Source organism: Dermacentor albipictus, chromosome 6 (assembly GCF_038994185.2).
Source record: "Dermacentor albipictus isolate Rhodes 1998 colony chromosome 6, USDA_Dalb.pri_finalv2, whole genome shotgun sequence".
Lineage (NCBI taxonomy): Eukaryota > Metazoa > Arthropoda > Arachnida > Ixodida > Ixodidae > Dermacentor > Dermacentor albipictus.
In genome coordinates, this window is record NC_091826.1 from 137,734,126 (window position 1) to 137,751,317 (window position 17,192).

The 17,192-nt window shown below is 45.5% G+C and overlaps 1 protein-coding gene across 1 annotated transcript in view; it reads right to left on the minus strand.

Annotated features, from left to right (window-relative positions):
• Positions 1–14,561, minus strand: part of LOC135902266 (uncharacterized) — a 59,707-nt gene extending 45,146 nt beyond the window's left edge. Inside the window, exons 1-2 of the mRNA XM_070521064.1 lie at positions 14,509–14,561; positions 11,868–12,131 (exon numbers count right to left, since the gene is read on the minus strand). Of these exons, the coding sequence (XP_070377165.1) occupies positions 11,868–11,928 (61 nt within the window). The 5' untranslated portion in view covers positions 11,929–12,131; positions 14,509–14,561. The remainder of the gene's footprint in view (positions 1–11,867; positions 12,132–14,508) is intronic.
• Positions 14,562–17,192: the final 2,631 nt, after the last annotated feature.

The following is a 17,192-nucleotide window of genomic DNA, read 5'->3' on the forward strand; positions in this document are numbered from 1 at the left end:
AAAGTAGGAGCCGCCGTAATAATATTGTCATTTATGTGCTGACAGAACGAGTTGACGAAACCGTCGCTAACTTGAGGCAAGTAGTCATTAATAACATTCTAACAACATTGGTGCAGACGTTCAATCAATTGAGCGTGTTCACTATATAGGTAAAATAACAAAAAAACGAGTTCGACCTGTCATTCTAAGCTTTTTTAACTTCACTGAGAATATGTCCGTGCTTAAAACTATTTCAACAGTTCTTTATCTATTCCGCAGGATTTTTTGCCATCCGTTCGTGCTATACGCAGTGAGCTTTGGCAGTCTTGCAAAGCCGAAAAAGAAAATGGTGATAAAGTTACCCTTGTCTACAGCAAACTTAAAGTAAACGACAAGTTGTACGTTTGGGACGAGAAAAAAATTCAAAACTACTGCTCAAAGAAACCCGTCAAGCAGATGCCGGAAAATCCAAAGCTACCCGAATGGGGCAACTTAAATGTGTAGAGTCATTGTCCTTGATATGTTCTAGTGCGTGTAGCATAGTCCGCAAAATTGAGAAATTTGAACAATACTCGTGTACTCCCCTCACATTACCATCATTACTGAAACATGGCTACATTCCGGTATTCATGATTCTGAACTAATCCTTCCAAGTTACTCGATCTTACGCCGATCTGATTGCGATATTCGTGGGACGGGTCTGTGGCAATTGCAATAAAACAGAGTTTGTGTTTTCGTGCAGAGGAACGCACTGCAAACCACTAAAGTGTTTCGTGTACTATAACAGGGCAAGAGATAACAATACTAATAGGAGGCATCTACAGGAAACCAAATACTTCTTATGAGTACACTACGCGAATTCACGACTTCCTCTTCGGCAGAGTTAAACAGCGAAGCAAAATGGCCTTTATAGGCAATGTTAATCTTCCTTCTAGCAATTGCAACACATTCGAAAATGCGAAGAAGGAGTCGCAAGCTACCAATTACTTCTAAACATTTTCCTTAGCTTTTCATTAAACCCGCTGGTGAAGGTGCCTACACGCATTCAAGGACAAGCAGTTCAACACTGGGGACCTTGAATTTGTCTCGCATAACTTGTTATCGCAAATAACAGTAGAAGATGGCATATCAGACCACAAGCTACTAGCATTAACAATTAAGGTCGGGTGCAAGAATATCAGGCGCTCCACGCACGGAAAGCGCATGGTTGTAGAAAATTATTTCAGAGCTGATGACGTCGATGTCATCGGTTATTAAGAAACACTACGAGATGGCTTCAATCTGGAAAGATACGAAACTGTAGACAAGCTATAGTATAAATTTAAGGAAGGAATCGCATTCTGTGAAAGTAACCTTATCCCAGAGAAAATAAAACGTATAAAGCGTAAGTAACCGTGGATAACACGTGACATTATTCATATGAAAGGGAAATTACAGCGTGTGCGCAGAAACCGAAGTAACCCGGACGACACTCACGGACTTGCCAGTGAACTTAAGGCTGCAATAACGTGCGCGCGTAACGTCTTCCTTTCTGCTACACTGACAACTCTCATGACGCAACAACCACAAAAATTTTGGCGCTACCCATCCAGGCCTGCATGTTCCGCTATTCAATTAGAAAATGATGGTGACATTACTGACGACGCAAGCGTAATAGCGAGCATCTTCAGCGCGTATTTTCAGTCGGTTTTCACGCGCTCTACTCCACCTATAGAACAGGATTTTAGCCTCGGGATAACAATGGCACCATTGTTGTTCACTGAACACGGAATTGTGAACTTGCTGCTGCAAATGGATGTCAAAAAGTCTTCAGAGCTGTACAATATTTCTAATACGCTTTTAAGGTGCTATGCAAAACTGACGCCTTTTATCTACAAAATATTCACCGCGTCTCTGCAAACCTCTACGCTACCAACAGACTGATTAAGTGCAAAAGTCATCCCTGTCCACAAAGGCGGTAACAAGTGGAGCATTAACACGCAAAGGCCCATTTCTCTAACCAGCTCTTGGTGTAAGCCATTATGACCTACTTCGACGAACACAACTTACTGTATTCCAAACAATACGGGTTCCGCAAAGGAGTTTCTACAGTCACGCATCTACAAGTAGTGCACGACTTTGGGGATGTGATTAACTGTCCATCTTAAAGTGATGTAATATTCGTTGACATTTCGGAGGCGTCCGACAGGGCATTAGAAGGTAATTAAAAACTTACTGGCATGGTCATTGAAGACAAAACAGTATCATGGATAAACGCATACCTTTCTAACCGAAGGCAGTACGTTAAGGTGGACGAAGTAGAATCCGAATGGCTAAAAGTCTATCTAGGGGTTCCACAAGGTTCGGTATTAGGTCCTGTTTTATTTTTAATATATGGATGTGATTTGCACCTTCATATTGAGCCGGGAGTGACAGTGAGACTTTTCGCAGATTGCGTCATATACACGACAATGCGAGCACAGGCCGTTCGAGTAAAATTAAATTCTTCGTTGTTTCGCATTGCCAGTTGGTGCCAGGAATGGAGCTTGGACCTAAACTTAATAAAGACTACCTGTATGTCGATGACGCGTAAAAAGAAGCGATTACAATTCCACTACAACATCATGGGATCACCGGTTGCGCGCACTAACTCATTTAAATATTGGGGGGTAACAGTATCAACGACGCTGAAATGGGACACACATATTAAAAATACATGCCAGAAGGCATTTAGACAGTTAGGCTTTCTTCGTGTGGATGTATTTTATTAGCGTCCCCTTTAGAACGGCGCGGTAGATTGCGCCACTAAGCTATTACACTGCCTAATGCCCTACCTAGTTAAAAAAGAAAAAAAGGAAAAGAAGAAAGAAACCACGATGAATTCCCCCAGCCAAATTTTCTGGCCCCCTGTTGTGAACTTTGTTTTTGTAGGTCTCCGTTTTTGGTCGCTTCCCTACTTTTCTTCCACCAATCTTCCAATCGTTTCTTACTAGAGAGCTAGCAGAAACCTCTCGTAGAAAGTAAAATCCCTTGATAACATGAAAGTAGCGACACTCTTTGAACTCTGCCGCCGCGACGCGACCTCCTCGCCTCCTCCTCGCCCCCTTGTGCGTTCCTCCGCGGCAACCAGCTTCGCCCCCGTTTTTCTGCACGACGATTGGTCTCCCTGCCGTTGCCCTTGGAAACGCGCAGATCTTTAGTTTTGCTTGTGTTTTTCTTTTTCGTTCGAGCCATTTTCCTCCCGAGCACGGCTGGCTCGGCGCTTTAGCTCGTCGTAGCGAACGTTGTACGCTGTGTTTCCTGCTCTATGTGCTAGCGCTGTGCCGAGCTGTTTCGCATATAACTGAAGCAAGCTGCCTCAAGATGGTTATACCGTTTTTATGATACCACAAGGAAAGCGTGACGGCTTGCGCAGGAAGCAGTGGCTGCATGACATTGGCCGAAAGAACTTTGTTCCGACAATGAACAGCGTTGTTTGCGAGCTGAGGCGTCTTTCTTATAGCTCGTCGCAAAGCATCCCGTAATACTGCATCTTTTTTTCATTGTTTCATTGTCAGTATGCTTAATATTGTGGGGCGGCTCCATCCCCTCGCACATCGCTAAGGGCACATTCACACCGGCGACTTGAGGAGGTCGCGCGACCATTTGCGACCTTTGAGCGCGACCCGCAAGTCGCAATCCCAGAGATTATCGTTCTCAGCGAGAACTCTCGGAATCTACGCGGAATTTGAATGCGACGCCGGAGGAGGCCGGATGTAGACACACGAAAGATCACTTCCGGTGCGCCGCTTATTGGTTTATCAGTTTTGCGACCACGGTCGCGCGACTGAAAAATCGCGCAGAGAGCGACTCGCCCAAAATGGTCGCTTTTCGAGAAAGGCGACCGTTTGCGACCATTTGCGACTGGTCGCAAAGCGACCAACTTGGTCGCGCGACCTCCTCAAGTCGCCGGTGTGAATGTGCCCTAACTGTTGTTATTCAGTCCGAAGTGCGGCGTTATAGATTCTGCTTTGCACCCTAACAGATTAGTTAGTTATTAGCGGACAGGCCGCCATTGGAATATGAACCTGGCAACGTTTAACGCTAGAACGTTATCTAGTGAGGCGAGTCTAGCAGTGCTATTGGAGGAATTAGAGGGAAGTAAATGGGATATAATAGGGCTCAGTGAAGTTAGGAGGCCAAAAGAAGCATATACAGTGCTAAAAAGCGGGCACGTCCTGTGCTACCGGGGCTTAGCGGAGAGAAGAGAACTAGGAGTCGGATTCCTGATTGATAAAAATATAGCAGGTAACATACAGGAATTCTATAGCATTAACGAGAGGGTGGCCGGTCTTGTAGTGAAACTTAATAAGAGGTACAAAATGAAGATTGTACAGGTCTACGCCCCTACATCCAGTCATGATGACCAGGAAGTCGAAAGCTTCTATGAGGACGTGGAATCGGCGATAGGTAGAGTAAAAACTAAATACACCATACTAATGGGCGACTTCAATGCCAAGGTAGGCAAGAAGCAGGCTGGAGACAAGGCAGTGGGGGGAATATGGCATAGGCACCAGGAATAGCAGGGGAGAGTTATTAGTAGAGTTTGCGGAACAGAATAATATGCGGATAATGAATACCTTCTTCCGCAAGCGGGACAGCCGAAAGCGGACGTGGAGGAGCCCGAACGGTGAGACTAGAAATGAAATAGACCTCATACTCTGCGCTAACCCTGGCATCATACAAGATGTGGACGTGCTCGGCAAGGTGCGCTGCAGTGACCACAGGATGGTAAGAACTCGAATTAGCCTAGACCTGAGGAGGGAACGGAAGAAACTGGTACATAAAAAGCCGATCAATGAGTTAGCGGTAAGAGGGAAAATAGAGGAATTCCAGATCAAGCTAGAGAACAGGTATTCCGCCTTAACTCAGGAAGAGGACCTTAGTGTTCAAACAATGAACGACAATCTTATGGGCATCATTAAGGAGTGTGCAATAGAAGTCGGTGGTAACTCCGTTAGACAGGATACCAGTAAGCTATCGCAGGAGACGAAAGGCCTGATCAAGAAACGCCACTGTATGAAAGCCTCTAACCCTACAGCTAGAATAGAATTGGCAAAACTTTCGAAGTTAATCAACAAACGTAAGACAGCTGACATAAGGAAGTATAATATGGATAGAATTGAACATGCCCTCAGGAAAGGAGGAAGCCTAAAAACAGTGAAGAAGAAACTAGGAATTGGCAAGAATCAGATGTATGCGTTAAGAGACAAAGCCAGCAACATCATTACTAATATGGAAGACATAGTTAAAGTGGCTGAGGAATTCTATAGAGATTTATACAGTACCAGTGGCACCCACAACGATAATGAAAGAGAAAATAGTCTAGAGGAATTCGAAATCCCACAGGTAACGCCAGAAGTAAAGAAAGCCTTGGGAGATATGCAAAGGGGGAAGGCAGCTGGGGAGGATCAGGTAACAGCAGATTTGTTGAAGGATGGTGGGCAGGTTGTTCTAGAAAAACTGGCCACCCTGTATACGCAATGCCTCATGACTTCGAGCGTACCGGAATCTTGGAAGAACGCTAACATAATCCTAATCCACAAGAAAGGGGATGCCAAAGACTTGAAAAATTATAGACCGATCAGCTTACTGTCCGTTGCCTACGAAGTATTTACTAAGGTAATCGCAAATAGAATCAGGAACACCTTAGACTTCTGTCAACCAAAGGACCTGGCAGGATTCCGTAAAGGCTACTCAACCATAGACCATATTCACAGTATCAATCAGGTGATAGAGATATGTGCGGAATATAACCAACCATTATATATAGCTTTCACTGATTACGAGAAAGCGTTTGATTCTGTCGAAACCTCAGCAGTCATGGAGGCATTACGGAATCAGGGTGTAGACGAGCTATATGTAAAGATACTGAAAGATATCTATAGCGGCTCCACAGCCACCGTAGTCCTCCATAAAGAAAGCAACAAAATCCCAATCAAGAAAGGCGTCAGGCAGGGAGATACGATCTCTCCAATGCTATTCACAGCGTGTTTACAGGAGGTATTCAGAGACCTGGATTGGAAAGAATTGGGGATAAAAGTTAATGGAGAATACCTTAGTAACTTGCGATTCGCTGATGATATTCCCTTGCTTAGTAACTCGGAAGATCAATTGCAATGCATGCTCACTGACCTGGAGAGGCAAAGCAGAATAGTGGGTCTAGAAATTAACCTGCAGAAAACTAAAGCAATGTTTAACTGTCTCGGAAGAGAACAGCAATTTACAATAGGTAGCGAGGCACTGGAAGTGGTAAGGGAATACATCTACTTAGGGCAGGTAGTGACGGCGGATCCGGATCATGAGACAGAAATATTCAGAAGGATAAGAATGGGCTGGGGTGCGTTTGGCAGGCATTCTCAGATCATGAACAGCAGGTTGCCATTATCCCTCAAGAGAAAAGTGTATAATAGCTGTGTCTTACCAGTACTCACCTATGGGGCAGAAACCTGGAGGCTTACGAAAAGGGTTCTACTCAAATTAAGGACGACGCAACGAGCTATGGAAAGAAGAATGATAGGTGTAACGTTAAGGGATGAGAAAAGAGCAGATTGGGTGAGGGAACAAACGCGAGTTAATGATATCTTAGTGGAAATCAAGAAAAAGAAATGGGCATGGGCAGGACATGTAATGAGGAGGGAAGATAACCGATGGTCATTAAGTGTTACGGACTGGATTCCAAGGGAAGGGAAGCGTAGCAGGGGGCGGCAGAAAGTTAGGTGGGCGGATGAGATTAAGAAGTTTGCAGGGACGGCATGGCCACAATTAGTACATGACCGGGGTAGTTGGAGAAGTACGGGAGAGGCCTTTGCCCTGCAGTGGGCGTCACCAGGCTGATGATGATGATGATGATGATATTAGTGGCAAGTATACCCGTGGTATTGCAGGTGATGAGCGTTAGCTAGTCAACATTGAGTATTTTTTTTAAGTTTTAAGGCGAAAGCCTTCAGATCTGTGTGTCAAGGTCGCGTTGTAAACTGGAAGTGTCACGTGACGCAAGGAAGGCCAGAGGTGACCCAAAGCATGTCCACCCCTGTATAAGAGAATGAGAACCCAAGTTAATTAATGAATCATTAGTGATTGACATAAGGTGTATTAGGGAGGATTAAGGTTGATTAAAGATTAAGGTGAATTAGAGTGCATTAAGAAGGCTAAAATGCATGAATAAAGATTAAGGTGGTTGGAGGAGGATTAATGCGGAATTTGGTGGATTAAGGTGAAGGGTTGATGAAAGGGTATTGAGACCGATTAAGGTAGCTGAACAAGGATTAGGGAGGATTAAGGCGTATAAAGGTAGATTAAGGTCGATTAATGTGGATTAAGATGAATTCGGGTTGATAGAGGAGGATTAGGACCGATTAGGGTGGATTAAAGACCATGGAGCTGGATTAGGTTTGATAGAGGTGGATTAGGATCTATTAAGGTGGATTGGGACTATTAAGCAGGATTAAGTTGGTCTAAGGTGCATGAATAAGGGTTAAGGTGGATGAATGAGGATTAAGGCAGATTATGACGGATTAGTGTTGATAAAGGAGGATTAAGACCGTATAAGGTAGAGCTAAGGTGCATTAGGGGCGATGTAGGTTGATTCGGTTGTATTAAGGTGGATTGGGAGTATTATCTGGATTAACGTGGATGAAGCAGAATTAAGGTGGATTAGGGTGGACTAAGGTGAATTAGGGTTCATTGAGTACTAAGACCATTTAGTCTACCATAATCCTCCTATTGCACATTAATCCACCGAATCCACATTCATCGACCTTAATCCTCCTTCATTCGATTTAATCCACCATAATTCATGAAAGTCCTCCTTAATACACCCTAATCCACCTTCATCGACCTTAATCTACTCTAACCCTCCTTAATACACTTTTATCCTCCTTAATCAACCTTAATGCTTTGTCATTCACTTTAATCCATCCTAATTCACTAGAATCGTCCTTAACTCTCCTTAATCCACCCGAATCTACATTAATCTATTTTAGTCCATCCTAATCCTCCTTTATTCACTTTAATTCACCCTAGCCGACCATAATCCTCTTGAATGCTCCTTAATCCTTCTTCATCCACCCTTATCGTTCTTCGTGCTCTTTAATCCACCCTAATCTACTATAATCGTCCTTTATGCACCTCAACGCACCTTCATCTACCCTAATCCACCCTCATCGACCTTAATCCAACCTAGTCCTGCTTTATGCACCTTCATTCACCCTAATGCACCTTCATCGACTTTAATCCACCTTAATCCTCCTTATTACATCCAAATTCATCTTAGTTCCTTCACTAATCAATCATTAATTTGCTAATCATTAATCATCTCCTATACGCGGCTGCACATGCTTTGGTTCGCTTCCCGACTTCCTTCGGTCACGTGATATTTTCTGCAGCTCACAACGGGACCTTGAAACAGGTCTAAGGCTTTCGCTTAATAATACCCCTGTCAAGCGGGCAAGTTAAGTGCACTTATTGGGAGTGCACTTCTGGACCTTGAGTCACACTTTAGGCAACGCGCTTCTTAACGGGAAAATAGAGTGTACTCCCAGTAAAAAAAAAATGGCGACAGACTAAGAGCGCGTTTTTTAAAGATGTAAATTAACAAGAGAAAGCTGCTAAAAAGCGATTGTTTTAAGTAGAATTATAAATAAAAACAAACTTCATCTATTTGTCTCAACAAGATACGAAGATGTCTTTATTTTAAGTGTGTTGCAAGTCAATGCTGGCCAAGACGAATGTCTAGCCAATCCAAAACAACATGGCGGCGTTCGGCGATGCGGCAGCTGATCCTGCTAGAACAGAATATGAGCGAGTTCTAGGCTATTATGTGTGCGCGAGAGCCCGGCGTCAACGGCAAGGACAACTAGACGATGACTTTGAAGACGCAGAAACAACTTTCAGGTACTTCGAGGATCAGCTCATGGCGAACAATTTCGCCATCCTGACGCTTTCACAGCAACATAAACACGAACTGAATGAACATGGCGGCGCCGCAGTACCGCATCATTCGGGCGCCGTTAGTTGCGTACATGATAAATTCGTTTCTTTATTGTGCGGCTTCGTTCCTCGCTAAACACAAATTATACTGTTAAAAGCTGTTTAATAACTGAAATAAACTTCTGTGTCCTTTTTCTATGCATTACATTTTGCGTCGTTGAAAGCGTTGGCGGCGAGGCTACGTACTCGGCCAGTAAAGTGCGTTCCGTGAACGTACTCCGACTTGAGTGCACTCATCTGAGAGTACACTCCGCTGCGCCGTTAAGATTTGGGAAAGTGCACTTAAAAACAAAGTGCACTCGCCGTAAGTACACTTAACTTGCCCGCTTGACAGGGGTATAAGACACGAACAAAGGGATGTGTCACAAGCAATACTAGATCAGACGCACGAAGAAAAGCATCTTATCATGTGGCAGAAAAATTGTCTGGAGTATAGAACTCGCCTCAAAGCTCCCTTTACATCGGTATACCAAGTTCATACGGCTTTAAGAAAAAACCAACCTCCTCATAAACGTTGCCTCCACCATTATCGATGCTGTTATTAGCATTTCTCAAAATTTTCAACCCCACTGGGCCGCGCAACTGGCTCAAAATAACACGCATCCATAGATTCCTGCGGCCCGTCCGCGGGAGCCCAGGAGGAAAAGCGCACCGTGCGCAGCCAGCGGGCGAGGAGAATCGAGCAGGAAAGCGCCGTGAGGAGGAGAGTGTCGCTACTTTCAAATTATCAAGGGGGTTTAGTAAAAAGCTAGCAACAGAGCCACCCAGTGTTGTCAAGATCCAAATCTCTCGTCCATTCCATCCTCGAATACAGGCACATATTCTGGAATCCACGTCAAGCTTATCTGACCAAACGTTTAGAGGCAAACCAAAACAAGGCTCTCCGCTCCGTCCATGGAAAGCACTCCTGGAGTGATTGCACTGCGCAACCGCGCCGCCATACAAACCCTGGAAAGCCCCCGACGCTGCTCTGAAATTCCTACGTCTCCATTAACATAGCTATCAACAAGAGCGGCTACCTCAGACCACCTTACCAACACTCGAGCAGAACCAACCAAGTGTATAAGACCTTTCTTATCGAGTTCAAATATTCCTGTTTTCTATCTGCAATAGAACTGTGGCATAAGCTACCACATGAGTGCATGGGTGTATCGTCAACGGATGCATTCACCGCTAAACTTGAATTGTTTCACTAAATGCAACTGGGGAAAATTTGTCACTCCCGAGCTGTTCTCCACCTTTACCGTTCTCCGATTTTTTTAGTGATCTAAGCGTTTCATAAATGCCTTTTGGAATTGATTTGTTCCTGATCCACCCGTGTATGTGAACACACAGGTGTATCCGTTCGCATATATATATATATATATATATATATATATATATATATATATATATATATATATATATACGAAAAAAAGCAGTTCTGGGTGCGGGTAAATATTCACAGTGAAATAGACGCGCGTATGAAGCGGATTATTGACGTTTCGGCCGGGGTCCGGCCTTCATCAGAGTCATGCTGATGAAGGCCGGACCCCGGCCGAAACGTCAATAATCCGCTTCATACGCGCGTCTACTTCACTGTATATATATATATATATATATATATATATATATATATATATATATATATATATATATATATATATATATATACGTTTTTTGCCTTTTCTTCTCTTCCCAAAATAAAATAAAGGTGTTTGCTCTTTTTTTTTCAAAAACAGTTACGTTATGAGTATTAACTGTGCTAACGTATGCCAAGCCTTCCATTTATATGTTTTAATATGTTTTGTTTGACTTTCTTTGTCTGTATTACACTTGCCCATTCCTGTATGAGCCTGTGTAAGGCTTACAGAACGAAATAAAAAAAGAAAGGGCAGAATCTATAAGCGCACGTTGTCTGTTTTATTAACTTGCGGCAGCGCGAACCTGGATCTTTGCGGACGGCCAGTGCTTGTGCAGCTTCTAACAGAAGGTCACTGTGGCCAGACAGCTGCACCTTTGTAACGGTAAAAAAAGGAAGAAAGGAGAAGAAGCAAGTACATTGCACTACATAGTAAATTCCACGTTCAAGCTAAAGCTTTCAATTTTCCACGATTCTTGATTCGCAAAATTTTTCCGCCAACAGGAAAGCACGTCGCACGGGAAAGGGCACGCGGTACGCGATTCGTCACTGATGAAACTCGCAAGACGGAAACTTTCATTCTTTCTTCGTCAGAAATCAATCCAAACTCGAAGCGCTTAACGCGACGTGAAATATACAAGTTGCCTCATTGCGCTTTCGAAAATGATAATCTGCAAAAGTTGCGTTAAGAGAGAATGCTTTCTATTGTCACCTATGCTAGATGCCTGGCCGCAGTAGCTGCAGTGCCTCTGGCGCACATGAACACAACTGCGCGATCAAAATTGGGGACCCCATGATTGAGCAGCACGTGCCGCCCGATCTCAAGTGCACTGTCGAAATTCGTTCGGCCGTCCCTCGTAAGTTGTTGCTTTGGGACAACTTAGCCTTCCCTCGTTTAGTGTTCCAAAGGGAGCACTCGCACTTTACAGATAGCTTTGGCCGCAGCACTAAAGAACCGCAAGTCGGAAGCAGAAAATGGCTTCGTGAGAAACGCGTTCATTTCCTAACCTGATTAGGTATGGCTTTCATGCTTCCGTGAAAAGCTCGTGTAAAAAAAAAGAGTGCTACCATTTAGCAATAAAATTCCGGAACAAAATGCGGCTGCCCGGCTTGGGACATATTTATTGATTATGAAGGCGAAAAGAGAATGCACACTACCTAATGACGTAAAGCAAGAACATGCACAAATTTGTTTCCGAGGCTCCATGTAAGTTCTCACTGACGATCAACTCCCTAGATAAAGCATCTTAGTACTTACTGTCTTTATGGGCCACCGTCAGTGCGACCAGGGTGACCAAAACTACCACGGCGAGCTTCATGTTTGCCGCAGGCTCGTCGGGGGTCTCGTTCCTTCAGCTGCTGCGTTCAGGCCAGCTTGTTGAGGGTGGGACCACCGCTTATATCGCAGGCCGGTCGTGCACCGGGAACAAAAGGCGCCCAGCAGCGCCGAGATTTACGATCTTGTCGCTTTGCACGGCCTTTGTCTTGGAAGCGTCGTACGAGTCTGTAGTGCAAGTTATGCCTGCAACATGCGGGAGTTAATTCCGCTGCGGAACACAATGGAACGGACAAACACACTGCACGGCGGCTGTCTTTTTTTTTTTCTTTCGTCGCTTCTCAGGCGGGCAACATTCAGCTTCAGGGTAACTTTGCAAACAAGGCTTCGTGCGATTATAATCCCAAAGCGCAGTGCCCAGCCAGCAGTTACGGCGCTCTGCTGCGGAGCAGGAGAGCACGGGTTCGACGCCCGCCCGTGTCGGCCTGTGCATCACGACGGCTCTCTGAACAGAGCGCAGCCATAACCGGCGTGACGTCACAGCTGTCAGCGAGCCAGCGCCCCTCACGACGACGGCGACGAAGGGGAGCGCTGCGTGGAGCACGAATTTAGGAGAACCGTTTCGCTAGTCCTACACAAATATACAGACAGATAGACGGGACCACAGCTGCTGGCAATAGCCTTCATTTAAGTAGTACGGCTTCGCAGAACGTGTTGCTGGACTAGTTTGTTCATAATTGGAGGTCAAAGAAAAGCACACACCTTAAACGGTAGGAGCACGTGAACACGCGATAACCGCTATGTCGCTATTAAAGTTTATTCGTATGCGTACAAAGAAACAAACCCGCCATGGTTGCTCAGTGGCTATGGTGTTCGGCTGGTGACCACGAGGTCGCGGGATCGAATCCCGGCCTCGGCGGCCGCATTTCGATGGGGGCGAAAACACCCGTGTACTTAGATTTAGGTGCACGTTAAAGAACCCCAGGTGGTCAAAATTTCCGGAGTCCTCCACTACGGCGTGCCTCATAAGCAGAAGGTGGTTTTGGCACGTTAAACACCATAATTAAATTTTTTTTAGCAAAGAAACAAGAAAGATGCGCACTGATGCGGGCAACATCGCTGTCGTCTTGCAATGTCCGCGAGTCCTGGCCCAAAGTGGAGACATGCTCGCGCGCAGTTTAATGGAAGCTTCTTACAGATCAGACAGAACGAGAAGGCGTGTATCACTGACACATCTGTACTGCTGCACAGAAATGACGCACATTTTGTAAAAACAATGAATGACCTCGTTTTTCTTGTGCACTTGCGATGTTCCTGGTCTCCAATGCGCCGTGCGCGGTCTGCACACCTTCCTTGTTCCTTTGTTTGTGCGCAGTGCATGATTCGAACTACGTTAAGTTGCGAAATTTCGCTTGTCTCGCGTGTACGTTCTTCTTAAACTGCAAATTAATTGGTGCAGCACACTAGCGGTCATATGCGTAATGCGTAAGTTCAGCTCTTAGTGGCGGCGAATTGCCTTTTCTTTTACTTTCATTTGTCTTTTAACCATAATTGTTCATTTAATCTAAAAAACCACACTCAGTTTCTCCTGCATGATTACTTGGCTTCCTTTCATTTCATCTCTACACAAAGCTTTTATTAAAAGAGTCCCTTTGTTCCCACATTCTGATGCACATTCTACAACGCGTACTGTGGCGCGTAACATTACCGACAGGTTAAGCCTCTTATCAACTTGGTGCTCGACGAATTTCTGCTCTTCGCTACGCAACAATTAAGCGTGTGTTGCACTATGACCACCCTACATCCTGACCAAGTTTATTTTTTTTTAATCCTTGGCTTGACTCATCATCATCTTTGTTCCCATAACATCATCATCATCATACTTTATGTCCACTGCAGGATGAAGGCCTCTCCTCACGATCTACAATTACCCCTGCCCTGCGCCAGCCGATTCCAACTAGAACCCGCAAATTTTCTGATTTCGCCGCACCACCTAAGCTTATGTCGTCCTCTACTGCGCTTCCCTTCTCTTGGTACCCATTCTGTCACCCTAATGGTTCACCGGTTATCTAATCTGCACATTACGTCACCTGCTCAACATATTCTTTTCTCTTAATGTCAATTAGAATGTCGTGCTTCCTTCTCACTGATTTCAGGCTGCGACCATTTTTTACGGCTTCCTCATCTTTCTCGTTTGTAATTTCTAATATCACTTATTTTCGCCTTGTTGATCAGTTTTGACAGTTCTCCGAATTCTACATTATCCCTTGAATTGGACACTTTCATTTTTTGGCGTTTCTTTATTAGGCCCTTTGTTATTTGGGAGAGCTTGCCTACTGGTTCCCTTGGTGCCTTGCCACCCATATCAGTTGCTGCCTCTGAAGCCAGCCTCCTTACGGTTTCATTTATTAGCTCTATGTCATCGTCATCATCTCTCTGTTCTAAGGCTGCAAATTTGTTTGCAAGTACCAGCCTATATTTGTCTGCTTTTACTCTTACTGCCTCTAAGTTGACCTGTTTTTTCTTGACCAATTTTACTCTTTCTCTCTTCAAATTGAGCTGAATTCTAGCCCTCACTAACCTATGATCACTGCACTGCACTGCTATGATCACTGATCCCTACCTATCACTTCTATATCCTGGTAGAACGCTTCTATCTGTGTTCTCTGATTTCTGGCGAAATATTCGGAATTTCCTGGTGCCTTGGCTCCCGGTCTTCTGGCCATGGACGTGGAGCCTTCCAGAGGCTCTCCTGGCCGGTAGTCGTCAAGGCCGTCCTTCCCGAGGAAGAGAGGAAGCGTGCTCAGTGACACCGAGGACACTAAGCTGTACTCCGTGTCGGATGATGACTCGTCGGATGATAGCTTCATGACTGTCTGCAGAAAGAGGGCCAAAGGGAGGACTGTCACCGCAAATACATCAACGCAAGCGAGCACGGGGACTCGGAAGTCAAGGCCTGAACGCTGGCCTCACGCCATCCTGTTCATACCCGAGGAACCCTCAAGCAACCTCCGACTGCTAAACAGACAAGAACTATCCGTTTTCTTGGAAGAGGTCGTGCCGAATGAAATTGAGGACATTCGGATAAATACACGAAAAAATGTCCTCGCACTCGATGTTTCGAACGGGAGTGCGGTCGAAAAATTGAAGCAAATCTCGGAGCTAGGGCGCATCAAAGTGCGTTCCTATATCCCGATTGATGATGCATCCACAGCAGGTGTAATTTATGACACTGATGTCGCCATTCCCAACATGGACTTGCCCATCCTCGTCAAACCAGCGAGTGAGGGTGTTGTCATCACGCGTGTGAGCCGCCTTGGAACTTCGCGCTGCGTCAAAGTGATTTTCAAAGGAGTCTGCCTACCATCTGACGTCAAAGTCGGTCACTTTAGACACCCTGTTCGGCCCTTCGTACAAAAGCCTCTTCAATGTCATCAGTGCTTTAGGCTTGTAGATGTCAAGGGGGTCCAAACTCGTTACTGTGTCCCCGGTGTGCTGAACCTCACGCCGAGGACACGTGCCGGACTACTGTCCTACAGTGCGGCAACTGTAATGGTTGCCATGCTGCAACGTCTATGGACTGCCCTCGCATCAAGAAAGGGGTCGCTGTTCTCAAGCAAATGGTTCGAGACAATTCGACTCACAGGGAGGCTGCTGAAACGATCCGGCGTCGACGTCGGCGTCACCGAACCTCCTAAAAAAAGGCAGACACACGAAAGGAGAGGGGTCCTTCCAGTGTAGCACCGACATTCTCCAATCAGGCCAAAAAGGGGCTGAACAGCACAAGAAAGTCAGCTGAAAACAATCTTTCTCAGGAAGAATGGCCTGCGCTTCCGAGCCAGCAACTTCCCACAGAACCACAGATTGTCAAGGCCGCTCGGGAGCCTACTCCTGACGCTGATGACACGCCCAAAGCAGGTCTCTCGAGTAGAGACATGGCCAACCATCGCCCATCCTTTCGAGAAGTCAAGGCAGCGTCAATCATGCAGTAGAACGCAAGAGCTAGGGCTAAGGTCACGCATTTCAGACTTTCGTCAGTATGTATACATTAATTTGTTCCCAATCATTGTCATATGTGAGCCTAGCGTGTCAAAACCAGTCAAATTATCGGGATTCGAAGCTGTTATGTCCGCAACAACTGAGGCATGCAGCAAAGTCATCGTTTTTATTCGTCGAGAACTGACCTGTTTGCCAGCCGATTCCGCCTCATGATAACAATCAATGTTTGCCTAACAATTAAAAAGGGCAAACTCATGTTTACACTTGTAGGCGTTTACATATCGCCTTCAAGTAATTTTGATCCCAAAAGATTAACGAACATCTTGTCGGCGTGCCCTACTCCATATGTCATTATCGGAGATTTTAATGCGCACCATATGGCATGGGGAAGCACAAGAACAAATGCAAAAGGGCAAAGACTTGCAAGCTTCGCTTGCAACCACGACCTTTCACTCCTGAATGACGGCAGCCCAACGTTTATACGAGGCGTGAATTACGGCAGCTGCCTTGACCTATCTTTCGTCTCCAGCTCTTTCACAAGATGTGTAAAATGGTTTTCGGATATCGAGACACACGGAAGTGATCACATTCCCACGTATCTTGTCATCAAAGATATGTCCAGGTCTGTCCCACGGAACACCATTCGATTAATTGACTGGACTAAATTTACTTCCACCATGGAAGAAGCTTGTCGGGAGGGCTTGTCCTCTGGATTAGAGGAAATAATCAAGTCTGCAATACGAGACGCCACGCGCATGGCCTCGGTTTCGTCGAAGCACATGGAACTTGATATAGAGTTGGAGCGACTTCGTGCGCTCCGTCGTCGTGCGGAGCGGCGTTACCGGCGTACAAAATCCGTCGAATACCTTAGAACAGCCAGACGACTACAAAAGAAAATTCAACGTCGCATGGATAGGTTGGCATCTCGACGTTAGACAATGTTTTGCCAGTCACTAGACCCCGAAAGCCACTTTCCCACATCTGGAGAACCATAAGTGGTCTGCATTCCCTTCCTGAACAACGCTTCCCATTCAAAGCGCTGGCGCTCTTCCAGAGGGGACTGGATGCTGATGTTGCCGAAGACTTTTGTGCAAGGATCGCTGACCAAGCAACCGGTGCAGGCTTTCCAGCCCGCAGTCACATCCCTGTTTCACGTGACTGCCGCATGGATCTTCCTTTCATAATGGAGGAACTAGAAGTGGCTCTTGCTTTATGCAGGCGTTCTTCATCTCCGGGACCAGATGGAATATCCTACCACGCCTTGAACAACCTGAGTGATGGCGAACGGAGAGAACTGTTACATCTATA